The sequence below is a fragment of the Chiloscyllium plagiosum genome, unplaced genomic scaffold (genome assembly GCF_037043375.1).
Source record: "Chiloscyllium plagiosum isolate Xiang-an unplaced genomic scaffold, Cpla_swu_hap1 HiC_scaffold_9, whole genome shotgun sequence".
In the NCBI taxonomy this organism is placed as follows: Eukaryota; Metazoa; Chordata; class Chondrichthyes; order Orectolobiformes; family Hemiscylliidae; genus Chiloscyllium; species Chiloscyllium plagiosum.
In genome coordinates this window covers 1,433,517-1,455,773 of record NW_028270147.1, presented here as the reverse complement: position 1 = coordinate 1,455,773, position 22,257 = coordinate 1,433,517, and the positions used below count along the sequence as shown (strand labels likewise).

Genomic DNA, 22,257 nt, shown 5'->3' with positions numbered 1-22,257 from the left:
GTGTGCCTCTAAGTTTTATTTTTACTCTGTCATCTGTATGTTCTTGCTTACTATGGTCTGCCTGTACTATTTGTAAACAAAGTTTTTCATTGAACTTAGGAACATGTGACAATAACTAAATAAAGCGGCAGGGACAGGCCCTATAAATGCCGGAGGAAACACCACAGAAGCGCTTCACAGGAGGCTCCCAAGCACTGAGGATGTCACCTAGACAGGGTGACAGAGAAACATTTGCAACAAAAATTTCCAGCTCGGCGAACAGAACCACAACAACGAGCACCCGAGCTACAAATCTTCACCCAAACTTTGAATAAATAAATAAACAAAATTCCTGAGGGTGATCTCTCAATTCCTGAGGTTGATACACAGGAATTCAAGAGACTGATCTCTATGAATTCCCAAGAGTGATGACCCTCTGCAAGATGTGTCAGATCATCGACATGGATACTACCATCACATGTTGTAACACCAACCACCACATACACAGCAGATACTCATGTCTCGGCCAATGTTGTCTATCTCATATGCTGCAGCAAGGATTTCCTGAATATTCGAGAAGATTTGTCGCTCACGTTGTTGACTTGCTCGCTGAGCTGGTAAGTTTGATCTTAGATGTTTCGTCACCACTGTAGGTAACATCATCAGTGTGTCTCCGGTAGAACGTTGTTTTCTATTTTTCTTGCTGTTTATGTGACTGGGTCTGCTGGGATTGGTAGTATCATTTCCGGTTTTGTGGCTGGTTCTGTTTCTTTGTAGTTGGTATATGGGGTCCTACTCTGCATGTTTGTTACTGGAGTTATGGGTTGAACAAAGAATACGAACAAAGAAAATTTGCAGCCCAGGAACAGGCCCTTCGGCCCTCCAAGCCTGAGCCGATCCAAATGTACTGTCTAAACTGTCTAAGCATCTGTATCCCTCTGCTCCCACCTACTCATGCATCTGTCCAGATGCATCTTAATCTACTGTGCCTGCCTCTACCACCTCTTCTGGCAACACGTTCCAAATGCCCACCACCCTGTGTGAAGTACTTGCCATGTGTACCCCCCTTAAACTTTCCACCTCTCACCTTGAAAGTATTCCCTCTCATTATTGAATCCTTCACCCTGGGGAAAAAGCTTGTCTCTATCACCCTGTCTACACCCTTCATTATTTTGTAAACCTCAATCAGACCCCCCCCCCCATCTCCTTTTTTCTAGTGAAAATAAATCTAACCTACTCAACCTCTCTTCATAGCTAGCACCTTCCATACCAGGCAACATCCTCATAAACCTTTCCTGCACCCTCTCCACAGCATCCACATGTGGCGTCCAGAACTGTACACAGTATTCTAAATTCAGCCGAATCATGCCATAATTCCCAATTGTCCCAGTTGAATTGGTGTCCTGCATTGTCTGTGTGCATGGATACAAATGATAGGTTGTCATGTCTCTTTGTGGTTAGTTGGTGTCTGTGTACCCTGGGGCTAATTTCCTTCCTGTTTGCCCTATGTAGTGCTTTGGCAGTCTTTACATAGTATTTTGTATATAATGTTGATCCTGTTGGTTGTAGATATGGGATCCTTTATACTTGTTAGCTGCTTTCATAGTGTGGTAGTTAGGAGAAAGTTGGATTGCAAATGCTGGAGAGTCAGAGTGAAAAAGTGTGGTGCTGGGAAAAAAATATCAGGTCAGGCAGCATCCAAGGAGCAGGAGAGTCAATGTTTCCGGCATAAGCGTTTCATCAGAAAATGTAGAGTGGGGAGGGGGCTGAGAGATAAATGGGAAGGTGTGGGTCGGGGTAAGGAGGTGGGAAGGCAATAGGTGAATGCAGATGGGGGGGTGCTAATTGTGATAGGTCAGTGGGGAGGTTGAAGCAGCAGATAGGTGGGAAGGAAGATGGACAGGTAGGACAGTTCAAGAGGGTGGTGCTGAGTTGGAGGGTTGGATTTGGGATGAGGTGGGGGTGGGGATATTTGGAAACTGGTGAAGTCAATGTTAATGCTCTGTGGTTGTAGGGTTCTGAGCTGGATGGTGAGGCATTCTTCCTCCAGTTGGCAGGTAGCTTGGATTTGGTGGTGGAGGAGGCCCAGGATTTACATGTCCTTCAGGGAATGGAGAGAGAGAGAGTTGAAGTTGGTTTGTTTGTTTGTTGGAGTCGTCTGATTGTCCTTCAAGTATGACAGTGTGAGGCCTCCCACCCGCCCTCCTCCTCTAACCTAATAATAACACCTGTTTTGGTAAGTAGGTAAGTGCTGAATTTTGCTTGTTGTATTCTTTAGACCCAGTTTTTTTTTAAAATAAAAGTTAGCTTTAGAGGGATGGCAGTGAAGGCAGTGCAATGTTCCTCCTGCAACATGTATGAGGTGAGGGATGCCATCGACGTCCCTGCCGATTACACTTGCAGGAAGTGCACCCATCTCCAGCTCCTCCAAGACCGTGTTAGGGAACTGGAGCTGGAGTTGGATGAACTTCGGATCATTCGGGAGGCAGAGGGGGTCATAGATCAGAGTTATAGGGAGGTAGTAACTCCAAAGATGGCAGATAGATGGGTGACAGTGAGGGGGACTGGGAGGAAGCAGCCAGTGCAGGGACCCCCTGTGGCCGTTCCCCTCAAGAACAAGTATACCGTTTTGGATACTTGTGGGGGGGATGACTTACCAGGGGTAAGTAACGGGGCTCAGGTCTCTGGCACGGAGCCTGTCCCCGTTACTCAGAAGGGAAGGGTGGAGAAGAGCAGAGCAGTAGTAATTGGGGACTCGATAGTTAGGGGCACAGATAGGCGGTTTTGTGGGAACGAGAGAGACTCACGTTTGGTATGTTGCCTCCCAGATGCAAGGGTACGTGATGTCTCTGATCGTGTTTTCCGGGTCCTGGAGGGGGAGGGGGAGCAGCCCGAAGTCGTGGTCCATATTGGCACCAACGACATAGGTAGGAGGAGTGCCGAGGATGTTAGACAGGCTTTCAGGGAGCTAGGTTGGAAGCTCAGAGTTAGAACGAACAGAGTTGTTGTCTCTGGTTTGTTACCCGTGCCACGTGATAGAGATTCGAGGAATAGGGAAAGAGAACACTTAAATGCGTGGCTACAGGGATGGTGCAGGAGGGAGGGATTCCGGTTTTTGGATAACTGGGGTTCTTTCTGGGGACGGTGGGACCTCTATAAACAGGATGGTCTACACCTGAACCTGAGGGGCACCAGTATCCTTGGGGGGAGGTTTGCTAGTGCTCTTGGGGGGGGTTTAAACTAACTCTGCAGGGGCATGGGAACCCAGATTGTAGCTTCAGGGTGCAGGGCCTGGAGTGTAGGGAGGTTAGGAACATGGCATCAATTTCCAAGGAGGGTGTCTGTAAACAGGAAAGTGGTTTGAAGTGTGTATACTTCAATGCAAGAAGTATACGAAATAAGGTAGGTGAACTTGCGTGGGTTGGTACCTGGGACTTCGATGTTGTGGCTATTACGGAGACATGGCTAGAACAGGGACAGGATTGGCTGTTGCAGGTTCCAGGATTTAAATGTTTTAGTAGGGTCAGAGGTGGGGGTAAAAGAGGGGGAGGTGTGGCATTGCTTGTCAAAGATAGTATTACAGTGGTGGAAAGGACGATGGATGAGGACTTGCCATCTGAGGTAGTTTGGGCTGAGGTTAGGAATAGGAAAGGTGAGGTCACCCTGTTAGGAGTCTTTTACAGGCCTCCTAATAGTCCTAGAATCATTGAAGAAAGGATAGGGAAGGTGATTCAGGAGATGAGTGACAGTAATAGGGTGGTTGTTATGGGGGACTTTAACTTTCCTGATATTGATTGGGAAAGCTATAGCTCAAGTTCGTTAGATGGGTCAGTGTTTGTTCAATGTGTGCAGGAGAGTTTCCTGACACAATATGTAGACAGGCCAACAAGAGGTGAGGCCATACTGGATTTGGTTCTGGGTAACGAACCAGGCCAGGTGTTAGAATTAGAGGTAGGTGAGCACTTTGGGGATAGTGACCATAATTCGGTGATTTTTACACTCGTGATGGAGAGGGATAAGTGTGTACTACAGGGCAAGAGTTATAGCTGGGGTCAGGGAAATTATGATGCGGTGAGGCATGACTTAGGATGTGTGGCTTGGAAAAGTAGACTCCAAGGCAAGAGTGTAAATGATATGTGGAGCTTATTCAAGGAGCAACTATTGAGTGTCCTTGATAATTATGTACCTGTCAGGCAGGGAGGAAAGGGTCGTGCGAGGGAGCCGTGGTTTAATAAGGAATTGGAATCCCTTGTTAAATGGAATAGGGCGGCCTATCTCAAGATGAGACGTGAAGGTTCAATTGGGGCGATTGAGAGTTATAGGGTAGCCAGGAAGGACCTGAAGAGAGAGCTAAGAGCAGCAAGGAGGGGACATGAAAGGTCCTTAGTCGGTAGGATTAGGGAAAACCCTAAGGCTTTCTATAGGTATGTTAGGAATAAAAGAATGACTAGGGTAGGAATAGGTCCAGTCAAGGATAGTAGTGGGAAGTTGCGTGTGGAGGCGGAAGAGATTGGGGAGACACTGAATGAATACTTTTCTTCAGTATTTACTCAGGAACAGGGCATTGTCGTCGATGTGAATACTGAGTCACAAATAAGTAGAATGGATGGCTTTGAGGTATGTAGAGAAGAGGTGTTGGAAATCCTGGAAAAGGTGAAAATAGATACGTCCCCTGGGCCTGATGGCATTTATCCTAGGATTCTCTGGGAAGCAAGGGAGGAGATTGCAGAGCCATTGGCCTTGATTTTTATGTCCTCTTTGTCTACAGGAGTAGTGCCAGAAGACTGGAGGATAGCAAATGTGGTTCCCTTGTTCAAAAAGGGGAGTAGGGATAACCCTAGTAACTATAGGCCGGTGAGTCTCACTTCTGTTGTGGGCAAAGTCTTAGAGAGAATTGTAAGGGATAGGATTTATGCACATCTGGATAGGAATAATGTGATCAAGGAGAGTCAGCATGGTTTTGTGAAGGGCAGGTCGTGCCTCACAAACCTTATTGAATTCTTTGAAAAGGTGACGAAGGAGGTTGATGAGGGGAAAGCGGTAGATGTGGTATATATGGATTTTAGTAAGGCGTTTGATAAGGTTCCCCATGGTAGGCTACTGCAGAAAATACGGAGATATGGCATTGAGGGTGAGTTGGAGGTTTGGATTAGGAATTGGCTGGATGGAAGAAGACAGAGGGTAGTAGTTGATGGCAAAGTTTCTTCATGGAGTGCCGTCACTAGTGGTGTTCCGCAAGGATCTGTTTTGGGACCATTGCTGTTTGTCATTTTTATAAATGACCTGGAAGAGGGGTTAGAAGGTTGGGTGAGCAAGTTTGCGGATGATACGAAAGTCGGAGGAGTTGTTGACAGTGAGGAAGGATGTGGCAGGTTACAGCAGGATATAGAGAAGCTGCAGAGCTGGGCAGAAAGGTGGCAAATGGAATTCAATGTAGCTAAGTGTGAGGTGATTCACTTTGGGAAGAATAACAAAAAGATGGGGTACTGGGCTAATGGTCGGATACTTGGTAGTGTGGATGAGCAGAGGGATCTTGGTGTCCATGTACACAGATCTCTGAAAGTTGCCACCCAGGTAAATAGTGCAGTGAGGAAGGCATATGGCGTACTGGCTTTTATTGGTAGAGGAATTGAGTTCCGGAGTCCTGAGGTCATGATGCAGTTGTATAAGACTCTGGTGCGGCCGCATCTGGAATATTGTGTGCAGTTTTGGTCGCCATACTATAGGAAGGATGTGGAGGCACTGGAACGGGTGCAGAGGAGGTTTACCAGGATGTTGCCTGGTATGGAAGGAAGATCGTATGAGGAAAGGCTGAGGCACTTGGGGCTATTTTCATTAGAGAAAAGAAGGTTTAGGGGTGACCTGATTGAGGTGTACAAGATGATTAGGGGGTTAGATAGGGTTGACAGTGTGAACCTTTTCCCGCGTATGGAGTCGGGTATTACAAGGGGGCATAGCTTTAAATTAAGGGGGGGTAGATATAGGACTGAAGTTAGGGGTAGGTTCTTCACTCAGCGAGTCGTAAGTTCATGGAATGCCCTGCCAGTAGCAGTGGTGGACTCTCCCTCTTTATGGGCATTTAAGCGGACATTGGATAGGTATATGGAGGATAGTGGGTTAGTATAGGTTAGGTGGGCTTGGATCGGCGCAACATCGAGGGCCAAAGGGCCTGTACTGCGCTGTATTCTTCTATAAGACACTAATAACTCATTCATTGAGACCCCCTCACAAAGACTATTAAAGCAATCAGTAAAATTCTGAAACAAAAAAAAAGAAATTGACAGAGAAGCTCAGCAGGTCTTGTATCATCTGTGGGTAGAAATCAAAGGTATCGTTTCGCGTCCGTTAAGCCTCAGAAAAATTCCGACGATACTAGAGATCGCAATGGGTCAGGCAGTACCCACAGACAGACAGCAAGCTAACGTTTCGAGTTGTTTTCTGTTCACAACAATGCTGCCTCTCTCTGCCTTCGAGGCTTCCGTCGGGACGCAATGACGTTCGCCGGCGTCTGATGTATACGGATCGTCATCGGAAAGTCCTCGGGGGGGTTAGAGTGCGCGCGCCGTTTTGGGTCAGGACCAGTAACAGCAGCAACACAGGCCGACAATATACGGTAAATATAAATATAAATGTACGCTGGGAAACACCACGGAGTGCAACAATACACCTTAACTATGGATATCACCGGGAATCCCATAGCGTACACCAATACGTTGTGAATAAATACACCGGGAAACACCAACAATGTATATCGAAGTGTACACCGAGAGATACTCATAGAACCGGAGATATGATACAGCACACAAGGTGGCCATTCAGCCCATCTCCTCCATGCTGTCCCAAAGACACCGAGATGCCCTTTCTAATCCCATTTTCCTCCATACGGCCCATAGCCCTGCAGCTTTTACAGCACTTTAGATGCAGATCCTTTTTGAAAAAGTTTCAGGTTTCTGCCTCCACCACATCACCTCGGGCAGCAAAGTCCAAACACCCACCACCCTCTGCTAAAAAATGTTTTTCCTTAGGACCTCTCTAATTCTTATGTCATTTCGCTTGAATCTATTACTCCTGGTCTTTGAACTCACTGCCAAGAGAATCTGGTTCCTCCTGTCTATTCTATCTCTACCCCTCAAAATTTTATATAACTCAACCATGTTACCCTTTGGCCTTCTCTATTCCAAGGAAAACAGCCCTGCCCCCCGCCCTCGCCCCTGCCCCCACCCTCCTTTGTAGCTACAGTTCCAGTAAATTTGTGGGCTGTACAGTTCCAGTACAGTTGTGGGCGGCACGGTGGCATAGTGGTTAGCACTGCTGCCTCACAGCGCCAGAGATCCGGGTTCAATTCCCGCCTCGGGCGACTGACTGTGTGGAGTTTGCACGTTCTCCCAGTGTCTGCGTGGGTTTCCTCCGGGTGCTCCGGTTTCCTCCCACAGTCCAAAGATGTGCAGGTCAGGTGAATTGGCCATGCTAAATTGCCCGTAGTGTTAGGTAAGGGGTAAATGTATGGGTGGGTTGCGCTTCGGCGGGGCGGTGTGGACTTGTTGGGCTGAAGGGCCTGTTTCCACACTGTAAGTAATCTAATCTAATCTAATCTGTAAGTAATCTAATCTAAATCTTCTCTGCATGCTTTCCACAGTAATTGTGTCCCTTCTGTAATGTGGCGACAGAACGGTGCACAATACACTAGTTGTGGCCTCACCAGTGTCTTGTACAGTTTTATCATTTTTCCCTACTTCTGTATTCTGCTAATGAAGGGGAACATTCAATATGTCTTCTTTACAACTTTATCTATCTGTACTGCTAACTTAAGGGACCTGGGCACTTACACACCAGGATCTCTGCCCCTCTTGGTATATTCCTGTTTATAGTATGTTCCCTTTTACTGTTTGACCTCCCTATATGCATCACCTCACATTATCAGAATTGAACTCCTGCCAATTTGCTGTGCACACCACCAAACTACATATTATCATTTTGGAGTTTGCAGCTATCCTCAACACTATCCACAACATGGCCAATTTTTGCGTTGTCTACAAATTTGCCAGTTGTGTCCCCACCCCATGTTCAAATCCAAATCATTCATGCATCAAACAAACGGCAGGGGTCCCAACATTGAGCCCTGTGGACCACCATTTGCAATAACATTCCATTCAGAAGGCCCTCCATCAACCATTCTTCTCTGTTACTAAGAGAAAGTGAGGACTGCAGATGTTGTTACTAAGCCAAGACGAGACTAAATTTGACACTTTACCCTATATACCATGCGTTTTTACTTTTTTGACCAGTCTGTCATGTGAGACCTTGTCAAATGCCTAAACCAAAATCCATTGCAGTACCCTTGTCGGTCCTCCTCCTCCTCACTTCCTCAAAGAACACAATCAAGTTTGTAAAGCATGACCTTCCCATAACAAAGCGATGCTAACTGTTACTGACTAGTCCATGCTTTCTCAGTGACAATTTGTCTGATCTATTGGAATTGATCCTAACAACTAACTTTATTGCTGGAACAGCACAGCAGGTCAGGCAGCATCCAGGGAACAGGAGATTCGACGTTTCGGGCACAGGCCCTTCTTCAGGAATGAGCAGAGAGTGTTCAGCAGGAGAAGATAAAAGGTAGGGAGGAGGGACTTGGAGGAGGGGCGTTGGAAATGTGATAGGTGGAAAGAGGTCAAGGTGAGGGTGATAGGTCGGAGTAGGATGGAGGCGGAGAGGTCAAGAAGAAGACTGCAGGTCAGGAAGGCGGTGCCGGGCTGGAGGGATTCGGCTGAGACAAGGTGGGGGGAGGGGGGATGAAGAAACTGGTGAAGTCCAAGTTCGTCCCCTGTGGTTGGTTCCCTCCAACCACAGGGGACGAACTTGGACTTCACCAGTTTCTTCATCCCCCCTCCCCCCACCTTGTCTCAGCCGAATCCCTCCAGCCCGGCACCGCCTTCCTGACCTGCAGTCTTCTTCTTGACCTCTCCGCCTCCATCCTACTCCGACCTATCACCCTCACCTTGACCTCTTTCCACCTATCACATTTCCAACGCCCCTCCTCCAAGTCCCTCCTCCCTACCTTTTATCTTCTCCTGCTGAACACTCTCTGCTCATTCCTGAAGAAGGGCCTGTGCCCGAAACGTCGAATCTCCTGTTCCCTGGATGCTGCCTGACCTGCTGTGCTGTTCCAGCAATAAAGTTTCAACTTTGATCTCCAGCATCTGCAGACCTCACTTTCTCCTCCTAACAACTAACCCACCACTGAAGTAAGACTATAATTATTTGACATTTCTTTTGTACCATTTTCGAATATCGGAATCACATTTGCATTCTTCAGTCCTCTGGTACCTCACCTGTGTCTAGTGATGATTGGAAAATAATCCTCAGAGCATCTGCTATTTGTTCCCTGACTTCTTTCAACATCCGAGAGAACAATCCATCCAGCCCTGGCGATTTAACCACTTAAAGGAACCACTTCCTACGCTTCCTTTCTCATTGTGATTATTTTGTCCAATACTGGTACTCTGATTACCATATCCACATAATCCCTTTCCTTTGCGAATAGAGACACAATTCATTTAAACTTTTTCATATATCCTCCGCACCTTCACATAAGTTCTCCATCTCTGATAGGTCTCACTTTTTCCTTCACTATCCTTTTGCTTTTTATATACTGGCAAAATATCATTGTGTTTTCTTTGTCTTGCTTGCTAATATTTTTTCATGCCCTTTCTTTGATTTCCTTATTTCTTTTTTGACTTGTTCCTTGCACTGTCTGTACTCCGGAGGAGAAAGTGGGCACTGCAGATGCTAGAGATCAGAGCTTAAAAATGTGTTGCTGGAAAAGCGCAGCAGGTCAGGCAGCATCAAAGAAGCAGGAGAATCGACGTTTCGGACGTAAGCCCTTCTTCTTCCTGCCCGAAACGTCGATTCTCCTGCTCCTTTGATGCTGCCTGACCTGCTGCGTTTTTCCAGCAACACATTTTTAAGCACTGTCTGTACTCTGCTAGGCTATCAGCAGTGTTGAGTTTTTTGCGATGATCTTTAGCTTTATTTTGAAAACCGAAAGAACTGTAGATGCTAGAAATTAGAAACAGAAATTGCTGGAGAAGCTCAGCAGTTCTAGTAGCATTCTTGGAGAGAAATCAGAGTTCATCGTTTGGGTCCAGTGACCCTTCCTTAGAATGGCTTCCTTTTTCTCATTTAAACTTGCCCTGCATTTTTCGAGACAACCATGGGAGTCTAGATTTGGCAGTGCCATTCTTATTTTTGAACGGGACATGTCTGCTTTGTGCCCATCTTTTAGTGCCTCCCACTGGTTTGCCACTGATTTTATCCATTAGCAGTCCTGTACAGCTCACATCTGTCACATCTTTTTTCAATTTTGCAAAATTTACATCATACCTGATGTAAGTACATCAGGATAATAGAACAGAGTACAGAATATAGTGTTACAGCTTCAGAAAAGATGCAGAGAAAGCAGTCCATTCATAAGTCTGATAACAGTGGGAAAGAAGCTGTTCTTGAATACGTTACTTTGTATTTTCAAGCTGGTATCTTCTGCCCAATGGAAGAGGTTGGAAAAGATATAGCTGGGGTGAGAGGAGTCATTAATTATGTTGGCTGCTTTCCAAAGGCAGCTGGAAGTTTAGACGGAGTCATAGAGATATACAGCAGGAAGGCTGGTTTTCGTGATATAATAGGCTGCATTCACAATTTCTAGCAGTCTTGGGCAGAGCAGTTGCCATAGCAAGCTGTAGTACGTCTATATCGTATACTCCCTAGTAGTGTGATTTCCCTGTTTTTATTCCTAAGATCAACCCATAAAGCCTCATTTGTTAACCCATTTAGAATATCTTCCCTTTAAGGTTTTTGTGAAGATCTGTAGCTCGGGTTGTGGTTGGAGTTGTTGGTCGGTTCGCTTCATTCGGAGGCTACACAGCGCTGAAGATATCACTCAGAAGGGGGAATGAAACATTTGCAAAAACAATTAACCGGCTTGGCGAACTGACCAACAACTCCATATCTTCTCTTCTGACAACTATAATTGACGCTTTAACCAATACTGCTACCTCCCCTTCCTTTTATGGTCAATATCTCTATCCCGCCTGAAAATTCTATATCCAGAGATATTGAGTTGCCAATTTTGCCAGGTTTCTGTTATAGCAAAGCATTATATTGCCATGTGTCTATCTTAAAAAAATCACACATCACCAGGTTGTAGTTCAACAGGTTTATTTAGAAGCACTAGCTTTCGAAGTACTGCTGCTTCATCAGGTGGTTGTGCAATGATGGAATCAAGTCTGGGGTGGGGGGGAGGAATTGGGGAGCAATGGGTGGGTAGAGTGGGGTGGGGAAGTGTGGGGGGGAGAGCGGGGGGATGTGGTGTTGCACCTAAACTGGAAGGGAACAAAAGTCTTTACAGGGAAGATCATTCGTGCTACTCAGAAGGGGTTAAACTAGTGGCAGGGACCAGATCAGCAGATCCGCAAGTGGAGAGATTGAGGGCAACGTAGATGTTATGACCAGAAAGTCTGAAAGCAAGGACAGGTTAATGAACACAGTCACGTTGCATGGCTGAAGTGTGTTTATTTCAACACAAGGAGTATTATGGGTAAGGCAGATGAGCTTAGAGCCTGCATCAGTACATGGGGAATATGACGTTATGGCCATTACAGAGACCTGGTTGAGAGAGGGGCAGAACTGGCTGCTCAACGTTCCAGGGTTTTGATGTTTTAAATGAGGCAGAGAGGGAGGTGAAAGGGATGAAGGAATTATATTGATCAGGGGAGAATGGCGCAGCTGCACTCAGAAGATGTACTGGAGTAAAGGGATATTTAGATTACTTACAGTGTTCGGCCCAACAAGTCCGTACCGACTCTCCAAAGAGCAACCCACCCAGACCCATTCCTCTATATTTACCCCTTCACCTTACACTACGGTCAATTTAGCATGTCCAATTCATCTAACCTGCACATTTTTGGACTGTGGGAGGAAACTGGAGCACCCGGAGGAAACCCACGCAGACACGGGGAGAATGTGCAAACTCCACACAGTCAGTCGACTGAGGCAGGAATTGAACCCGGGTCTCTGGCGCTGAGAGGCAGCAGTGCTAACCACTGTGCCACGGTGCCGCTTTTACTGGCGGTCTCATCCAAAGAATAAACAAAAAACATTAAAGCACAGGAATAGGACCTTCGGCCCTCCAACCCTGTGCCGATCCTTTGGCAGGGGGATGGGATCCGGACTTGTAGTCCAGCAAGTAGTGGGCAGCACGGTGGCACAGTGGTTAGCACTGCTGCCTCACAGCGCCAGAGACCCTGGTTCAATTCCTGCCTCAGGCGACTGAATGTGTGGAGTTTGCACATTCTCCCCGTGTCTGCGTGGGTTTCCTCCGGGTGCTCCAGTTTCCTCCCACAGTCCAAAGATGTGCAGGTCAGGTGAATTGGCCATGCTAAATTGCCCGTAGTGTTAGGTAAGGGGTAGATGTAGGAGTATGGGTCGGTTGCGCTTCGGCGGGGCGGTGTGGACGTGTTGGGCCGAAGGGCCTGTTTCCATACTGTAAGTAATCTAATCTAATCTAATCTAAAAAAAAGTAGGCTAGCTGTTTGTCAGGATGTCCAAGAATGTAGGCTGTGGAGAAGGTAGCACTGACAGGGAATACTTGCGGACGCAGAGATGGGTTCAAGTGTGTATACTTCAACGCAAGGAGTATCAGAAATAAGGTGGGTGAATTTAAGGCGTGGATCGGTACCTGGGACTACGATGTAGCCATCACGGAAATGTGGATAGAAGAGGGACAGGAATGGTTGTTGGAGGCTCCTGGTTGCAGATGTTTCAGTAAGATTAGGGAGGGTGGTAAAAAAGGAGGGTGGGGTGGCGTTGCTATTTAGAAATGGTATAATGGCTGCAGAAAGGCAGTTCGAGAGGGATCTGCCTTTGGAGGTAGTATGGGCTGAAGTCAGAAATAGGAAAGGAGCAGTCACCTTGTTGGGTGTTTACTATAGGCCCCCCAATAGCAGCAGAGATGTGGAGAAACAGATTGGGAAACAGATTTTGGAAAGGTGCAGAAGCCACAGGGTGGTAGTCATGGGAGATTTCAACTTCCCAAATATTGATTGGAAGCTCTTTAGATCAAGTAGATTGCATGGGGCGGTGTTTGTGCAGTGTGTCCAGGAAGCTTTTCTAACTCAGTATGTAGATTGTCCAACCAGAGGGCAGGCCATATTGGATTTGGTACTTGGTAACGAACCGGGACAAGTGATGGGCTTGTTAGTGGGTGAACATTTTGGTGATGGTGACCACAATTCTGTGACTTTCACCTTGGTTATGGAGAGAGAGAGAGGTGCGTGCAACAGGGTAGGTTTTACAATTGGGGGAAGGGTAAATACGATGCTGTAAGACAGGATTTGAGGAACATAAGTTGGGAGCATAGGCTGTCAGGGAAGGATGTCGTGGAAATGTGGAACTTTTTCAAGGAACAGATACGACGTGTCCTTGATGTGTATGTACCTGTCAGGCAGGAAAGAGATGGTCGTGTGAGGGAACCTTGGTTGACGAGGGAGGTTGAATGTCTTGTAAAGAGGAGGAAGGAGGCTTACATAAGGTTGAGGAAATAAGGTTCAGACAGAGCGTTGGAGGGATACAGGATAGACAGAAGGGAGCTGAAGAAAGGGATTAGGAGAGCCATGAGAGGGCAGGAAAAACCTTTGGCAGGTAGGATCAGGGATAACCCCAAGGCATTTTATGCGTATGTGAGAAACATGAGAATGACGAGAACGAGGGTAGGTCCAATCAAGGACAGTAGTGGGAGACTGAGTATTGAGTTGGAAGAAATAGGAGAGGTCTTGAATGAGTACCTTTCTTCAGAATTTACAAATGAGAGGGACCGTATTGTTGAGGAGGAGAGTGTGAAACGGACTGGTAAGCTAGAAGAGATACTTGTTGGGAAGGAAGATGTGCTGGGCATTTTGAAAAACTTGAGGATAGACAAGTCCCCCGGGCCTGACGGGATATATCCTAGGATTATGTGTGAAGCAAGAGAGGAAATTGCAGAGCCGTTGGCAATGATCTTTTCGTCTTCACTGTCAATGGGGGTGGTACCAGGGGACTGGAGAGTGGTGAATGTTGTGCCCCTGTTAAAAAAGGGAATAGGGATAACCCCGGGAATTACAGGCCAGTTAGTCTTACTTTGGTGGTAGGCAAAGTAATGGAAAGGGTACTGAGGGATAGGATTTATGAGTATCTGGAAAGACACTGCTTGATTAGGGACAGCATGGATTTATTAGAAATAGGTCTTGCCTTACAAGTCTTATTGAATTCTTTGAGGAGGTGACCAAGCATGTGGATGAGGGTAGAGCAGTGGATGTAGTGTACATGGATTTTAGTAAGGTATTTGATAAGGTTCCCCATGGTAGGCTTATGCGGAAAGTCAGGAGGCATGAGATAGAGGAAAATTTGGCCAATTGGATGGAAAACTGGCTAACCGGTCGAAGTCAGAGAGTGGTGGTAGATGGTAAATATTCAGCCTGGAGCCCAGTTACAAGTGGAGTTCCGCAGGGATCAGTTCTGAGTCCTCTGCTGTTTGTAATTTTTATTAATGACTTGGATGAGGGAGTCGAAGGGTGGGTCAGTAAATTTGCAGACGATACGAAGATTGGTGGAGTTGTGAATAGTGAGGAGAGCTGTTGTTGGCTGCAAAGGGACTTAGATATGATGCAGAGCTGGGCTGAGGAGTGGCAGATGGAGTTCAACCCTGCCAAGTGTGAGGTTGTCCATTTTGGAAGGACAAATAAGAATGCGGAATACAGGGTTAACGGTAGGGTTCTTAGTAAGGTGGAGGAGCAGAGGGATCTTGGGGTCTATGTTCATAGATCTTTGAAAGTCGCCACTCAGGTGGATAGAGTTTGTAAGAAGGCCTGTGGTGTATTAGCGTTCATTAGCAGAGGGATTGAATTCAAGAGTCCTGAAGTGATGTTACAGGTGTATAGGACCTTGGTAAGGCCACATTTGGAGTACTGTGTGCAGTTCTGGTCGCCTCACTTTAGGAAAGATGTGGAAGCTTTGGAGAGGGTGCAGAGAAGATCTACCAGGATGTTGCCTGGAATATAGAATAGGTCGTACGAGGATAGGTTGAGATTGCTAGGTCTTTTCTCATGGAACAGCGAAGGATGAGGGGTGACTTGATAGAGGTTTATAAGATGATCAGGGGAATAGACAGAGTAGACAGTCAGAAACGTTTTCCCCGGGTACAACAGAGTGTTATAAGGGGACATAAATTTAAGGTGAAGGGTGGAAGGTATAGGGGGAATGTCAGGGGTAGGTTCTTTACCCAGAGAGAGGTGGGAGCATGGAATGCGCTACCTGTGGGAGTGGCAGAGTCAGAATCATTGGTGACCTTTAAGCAGAAATTGGATAGGTACATGGATGGGTGCTTAAGCTAGGACAAATGTTTGTCACAACATCGTGGGCCGAAGGGCCTGTTCTGTGCTGTATTGTTCTATGTTCTACGTTCTATGATCTATGATCCATATCCTCTATCTAAATCTGCCGTCTATCTTCGAAGGATCTGTATCACTTTGCTCCCTGTCCATTCATGTATCTGTCCAGATACATCTTAAATGACGCTATCATTCCCACCCTTACCACCTCCTTTGGCAATGCATTCCAGGCATCCACCACCATCTGCGTAAAGAACTTTCCACTTATATGTCCCCTAAACTTTTCCCCTATCACTTTGAACTCGTAACCCCTAGTAATTGAGTCCTCCACTATGGGAAAATGTTTCTTGCTATCTACCCTGTCGACAACTGTCATGATTTTGTAGCTGAAAATGTGTTGCTGGAAAAGCGCAGCAGGTCAGATTTTGTAGGCCTCATTCAGGTTGCCCCTCAACCGCTTTCTTTCCAACCTCTCATTGTAACATGACCTATCAACTCTTGTACTCAAAACCTCCTCTGATGAAGGCCTTCCCCCAATTTATCACTCTTCCTTTCGGACCACTTTCATCTTTGTCCATGAATATTCTAAAACTTATGGAATCGTGATTACTATTCCCAAAGTAATCCCCCACTCAAACTTCAACCACCTGGCTGGGCTCATTCTTCAACATTGGGGCCAGTATGGCTCCTTCCCTTTATGTACTACTCTAGAAACCCCCCCTGATGTTCCATACAAATTCTGCTCCATCCAATCCTCTAACACTAAGTGAATTTCCAGTCAATGTTGGGAAAATGAAAATCTCCTATTATCACCACCCTGTTGCTCCTATGCCTTTCTATGATCTCTCTACATGTTTGTACCTCTATCTTACGTTTGCTGTTGGGAGGCCTGTAGTACAGCCCCAACATTGTTATCGCATGCTTCCTATTTCTGAGCTCTGCCCATATTGCCTTACTGTTCAACTGAAGTAATACAGGTAGAGTTCAAAAATAACATGAGTGCAATCACTCTAATGGGATTATATTGTAGGCCCCCATAACAGCCACTGAGACATTGGGGAACAAATATATACACAAATTATGGTAAGATGCAAAAACAACAGGGTTGTCGGAGTGGTGACGTTAACTGCCCCAATATTAATGTAGAACATACAACAGTACAGGCCCTTCAGCTCCTAATGTTGTGCCAGCCTTTTATCCTACCCTAAAATCAGACTAACCTACATGCCCTTCATTGCACTATGTTCTATGTGCCTATCCAAGAGTCGCTTAATTGTCCCTAATGTATCTGACTCTACTACCACCGCTGGCAGTGCATTCCAAGTACTCTATGTAACGATCTTGCTTCTGAAATCTCAGTGGCTTATGGGTAGCAGCGCTGGGGAACCATGTTCATTCCAACCTCAGGTGACTGTCTGTGTGGAGTTCTCCCTGTGCCTGCGTGGGTTTCCTCCGGGTCCTCTGATTTCCTCCCACATTCCGAAGATGTGCAGTTAGGTGAATTGGCCATTTGAAATTGCCCATAGTATTCAGGGATGTTTAGATTAGGTGCATTAATCAGGGGTAAATGTAGAATAATAGGGTAGGGGAATGGGTCTGGGTGGGTTACTCTTTGGAAGGTCAGTGTGGGTTTGTTGGGCCGAATGACCTGTTTCCACGCTATACGGATTCTATGTCTATTCTATTCTATTCTATGTCATCTCCCCAAAACCTTCCTCCAATCCTGTAAAATTGTGTCCCATTGTGATAGACATTTCCACCACTGGAATAAGTCTCTGGTTATTCACCCTATCTTTGCCTCTCATCATCTTTTAGATTAGATTTCCTACAGCATGGAAACAGGCCCTTTGGCCCAACAAGTATTACAGCGGTGGAAAGGACGATGGATGAAGACTCGCCATCTGAGGTAGTTTGGGCTGAGGTTAGGAATAGAAAAGGTGAGGTCACCCTGTTAGGAGTTTTCTACAGGCTTCCTAATAGTCCCAGAGATGTAGAAGAAAGGATTGCGAGGATGATTCAGGAGAAGAGTGAATGTAATAGGGTGGTTGTTATGGGGGACTTTAACTTTCCATATATAGACTGGGAAAGCTATAGCTCGAGTTCGTTAGATGGGTCGGTATTTGTCTAATGTGTGCAGGAGGGTTTCCTGACACAATATGTAGACAGGCCAACAAGAGTTGAGGCCATACTGGATTTGGTTCTGGGTAACGAACCAGGCCAGGTGTTAGAATTGGAGGTAGATGAGCACTTTGGGGACAGTGACCACAATTCGGTGACTTTTACTCTAGTGATGGAGAGGAATAAGTGTGCACTGCAGAGCAAGAGTTATAGCTGGGGGCGGGGAAATTATGATGCGGTGAGGCACGACCTAGGATGCGTGCCTTGGAAAAGTAGGCTTCAAAGCATGGGCACAATTGATATGTGGAGCTTGTTCAAGGAGAAACTATTGAGTGTCCTTGATAAGTATATACCTGTCAGGCAGGGAGGAAAGGGTCGTGTGAGGGAGCCGTGGTTTAATAAGGAATTGGAATCCCTTGTGAAATGGAAGAGGGTGGCCTATGTAAAGATGAGGCGTGAAGGTTCAATTGGGGCGATTGAGAGTTATAAGGTAGCCAGGAAGGATCTGAAGAGAGAGCTAAGAGCAGCAAGGAGGGGACATGATTAGGGAAAACCCTAAGGCTTTCTATAGGTATGTCAGGAATAAAAGAATGACTAGGGTAGGGATAGGTCCAGTCAAGGATAGTAGTGGGAAGTTGCGTGTGGAGGCTGAAGAGATTGGGGAGACACTGAATGAATACTTTTCGTCAGTATTCACTCAGGAACAGGACACTGTTGCCGATGTGAATATTGAGTCACAATTAATTAGAATGGACGGCTTTGAGGTATTTCGGGAAGAGGTGTTGGAAATTCTGGAAAGGGTGAAAATAGATAAGTCCCCTGGGCCTGATGGCATTTATCCTAGGATTCTCTGGGAAGCAAGGGAGGAGATTGCAGAGCCATTGGCCTTGATTTTTATGTCCTCTTTGTCTACAGGAATAGTGCCAGAAGATTGGAGGATAGCAAATGTGGTTCCCTTGTTCAAGAAGGGGAGTAGAGATAACCCTAGTAACTATAGGCTGGTGAGTCTCACTTCTGTTGTGGGCAAAGTCTTAGAGAGAATTGTAAGGGATAGGATTTATGAACATCTGGATAGGAATAATGTGATCAAGGATAGTCAGCATGGTTTTGTGAAGGGCAGGTCGTGCCTCACAAACCTTATTGAATTCTTTGAGAAGCTAACTAAGGGGGTAGACGAGGGTAAAGCGGTAGATGTGTATATGGATTTTAGTAAGGCGTTTGATAAGGTTCCCCATGGTAGGCTACTGCAAAAAATACGGAGGTATGGCATTGAGGGTGAGTTGGAGGTTTGGAGTAGGAATTGGCTGGCTGGAAGAAGACAGAGGGTAGCAGTTGATGGTAAAGGTTCATCTTGGAGTGCAGTTAATAGCGGTGTTCCGCAAGGATCTGTTTTGGGACCATTGTAGTTTGTCATTTTTATAAATGACCTGGAGGAGGGGCTAGAAGGTTGGGTGAGCAAGTTTACGAAAGTCGGTGGAGTTGTAGACAGTGAGGAAGGATGTGTCAGGTTACAGTGGGATATAGATAGGTTGCAGAGCTGGGCAGAAAGGTGACAAATGGAGTTCAATGTAGGTAAGTGTGAGGTGATTCACTTTGGTAAGAGTAACAAAAAGACGGGGTACTGGGCTAATGGTCGGCTACTTGTTGGTGTGGAGGAGCAGAGGGATCTTGGTGTCCATGTACACAGATCTCTGAAAGTTGCCACCCAGGTAAATAGTGCGGTGAAGAAGGCATATGGCGTACTGGCTTTTATTGGTAGAGGAATTGAGTTCCGGAACCCTGAGGTCATGTTGCAGTTTTATAAGACTCTGGTGCAGCCTCATCTGGAGTATTGTGTGCAGTTTTGGTCGCCATACTATAGGAAGGATGTGGAGGCACTGGAACGGGTGGAGAGGAGGTTTACCAGGATGTTGCCTGGTATGGTAGGAAGATCGTATGAGAAAAGGCTGAGGCACCTGGGGCTATTTTCATTGGAGAAAACAAGGTTTAGGGGTGACTTGATAGAGGTGTACAAGATGATTAGGGGTTTAGATAGGGTTGACCATGAGAACCTTTTTCCACGTATGGAATCAGCTATTACGAGGGGGCATAGCTTTAAATTAAGGGGTGGTAGGTATAGGAAAAATGTTAGGGGTAGATTCTTTACTCAGCGAGTCGTGAGTTCATGGAATGTCCTGCCAGTAGCAGTGGTTGGCTCTCCCTCATTATGGGCATTTAAAAGGGCCTTGGATAGGCATATGGAGGATAGTGGGCTAGTGTAGGTTAGGTGGGCTTGGATCGGCGCAACGTCGAGGGCCAAAGGGCCTGTCCTGTGTTGTATTTTTCGATGTTCTATGTTCTATAAGTCCACACTGACCCTTCGAAGAGTAACCCACCCGGACCCATTTCCCTCTGACTAATGCAGCTAACAGTATGGGCAATTTAGCATGGCCAATTCACCTAACCTGCACATCTTTGGACTGTGGGAGGAAATTGGAGCACCCGGAGGAAACCCACGCAGACACTGGGAGAATGTGAAAACTCCACACAGACAGTCACCCAAGGTTGGAATCGAGCCTGGGACCCTGGTGCTGTGAGGCAGCAGTGCTAACCACTGAGCCACCGTGCCGCATCTTGTATTCCTCTATCTCATCCTCCATTATTCCAATAAGAAAAGCCCTAGCTTCCTCAACCTTTCTTCATAAGACATGCCTTCCAGTCCAGGTAGCATCCTGGGAAATTTCCTCTGTACCCTCTCTAAAGCTTCCACGTCTTTCCTAAAATGAGGCGACCAGAACTGAACACACTATTCCAAGTGTGGTCTACCCAAGGCTATATAGAACTCCACCATAACCTTGCTGCGCTTAAACTCAATTCACCTGCTAATAAAAGCCAAGACATCATATGCCTTCTTAACAACGCTCTCTACTTGAGTGGCAACTTTGAGGGATCTATGGACATGGATCCCAAGTTCCCTTTGTTCCTCCACTCTGCAAAAAATCCTGCCTTTAACCCTGTACTCTGCATTCAAATTTGACCTTCCAAAGTGAATCACTTTTCCAGGTTGAACGCCATTAACCACTTATCAGCCTAGTTCTGCATCCTGTCAATGTCCCATTGCAGCCTACAACAGCCTTCCACACTACCCACAACTCCTCCAACCTTCGTGTCATCGGCAAACTTACTAACCCACACTTCCACTTCCTCATCCAAGTCATTTATACAAATCACAAAGAGCAGAGGTCCCAGAACTGATCCCTGCAGAACAGCACTGGTCACTGAGTTCCAGGCTGAATGCTTTCCATCTATCACCACCCTCTGTCTTCTATGGGCCAGCCAAGTCTGTATGCAGACAGCCAGATTTCCCTGTATCCCATGGCTCCTTACTTTCTAAATAAGCTTACCTTCGGGAACCTTAACAAATGCGTTGGTAAAATCCATGTATGCCACATCCACTTCTCTACCTTCATCAATGTGTTTTGTCACATCATCCTCAAAGAATTCAATAGGGTATGTGAGGCATGACTGACCATCTCTAATCAAACTATATTTTTCCAAGTAATCCTCTGGCCCAGGGGATTTATCTATCCTTATGTTTTTTTAAAATTTTCAACACCTCCTTATTAGCATCAACCTGTTCGAGCATATCAGTCTGTTTCATGTTGTCCTCAGAAACGTCAAGGTCCCTCTCAGTAGTGAATACTGAAGCAGAGTATTCATTAAAGACCTCCCTTACTTCCTCTGACTCTAGACACAAGTTCCCTCCATTATCCCTGATCGACCCTACTCTCACTTTGGCCATCTTGTTCCTCACATAAGTGTAGAATGCCTTAGGGTTTTCCTTAATCCTACTTGCTAAAGCTTTTTTATGCCCCTTTATTGCTGTCCCAACTCCATTCTTCAGTTCCCTCCTGACTACCTTGTAACCCTTTAAAGCGCTGTCTGATCCTTGCTTCCTCAACCTTAAATAAGCTTCCTTCTTCCTCTAGATGTTCCACATCCCTTATCACCTAAAGTTCAACCTACCATCCCTTCCTTACCTCAGTGAGTCAAACCTGTCCAGCATTATCAGCATTTTGAGGTCAGGAATAAATGGTGTTAGGTCTCTTGAAGAACATGTTATCAGGGCCCGATGGTATCTACACCAGGTTATTGAGAGACACCAAGAAAAGATTGCTGAGGGGTTGATCAAGATCTTTGTATCCTCTCTAGCCACCGGAGAGGTCCCTGAGGACTGGCAAGTAGCTAATATTGTTCCTCTGTTCAAGAAGGGAAATAGGGACAATCCAGGAAAGTATAGACTGGTGAGTCTCACACCAGTGGTTGGGAACCTATTGAAGAGCATTCTTAGGGATAGGATTTATGCGCATTTGGAAAAACATGACCTAATTAGGGACAGTCAGCATGGCTTTGTGCAGGACAAGTCATGTCTTACTAACTTGATTGATTGTTTTGAGTAGGTCATGACGATGGTTGATGGTGGAGCAGTGGATGGTGTCGACATGGATTTTAGTAAGGCTTTCAACAAAATCCCTCACAGGCTTTTCAAGAAGATGCATGTGATCCATGGTGACTTGGCTGTTTAGATACAGAATTGGCTTGCCAATCGAAAAACAGAGGGTAGTGGAAGGGTGTTTTTCTGGCTGGAGGTCAGTGACTAGTGGTGTTCTGCAGGGATCTGTACTGGAACCTCTGCTGTTTGTGATCTACGTGATTTGGATGAAAATAAAGATGGGTGGGTTAGTAAGTTTGCTGATGACACAAA

The 22,257-nt window shown here is 46.1% G+C and overlaps 1 protein-coding gene across 4 annotated transcripts in view; it reads left to right on the top strand.

Moving 5' to 3' along the window:
* Positions 1-392: 392 nt before the first annotated feature.
* The window catches only part of henmt1 (HEN methyltransferase 1), a 113,073-nt gene continuing 91,208 nt past the window's right edge, over positions 393-22,257 (top strand). For 3 of the 4 annotated variants that reach the window (XM_087990333.1, XM_087990334.1, XM_087990330.1), the window contains exon 1: positions 393-596. In XM_087990333.1, the coding sequence (XP_087846459.1) occupies positions 408-596 (189 nt within the window). In that variant the 5' untranslated portion in view covers positions 393-407. Of the gene's footprint in view, positions 597-6,521; positions 6,593-22,257 lie in introns of those variants that run through there. The other variant, XM_087990331.1, reaches the window with a different exon arrangement.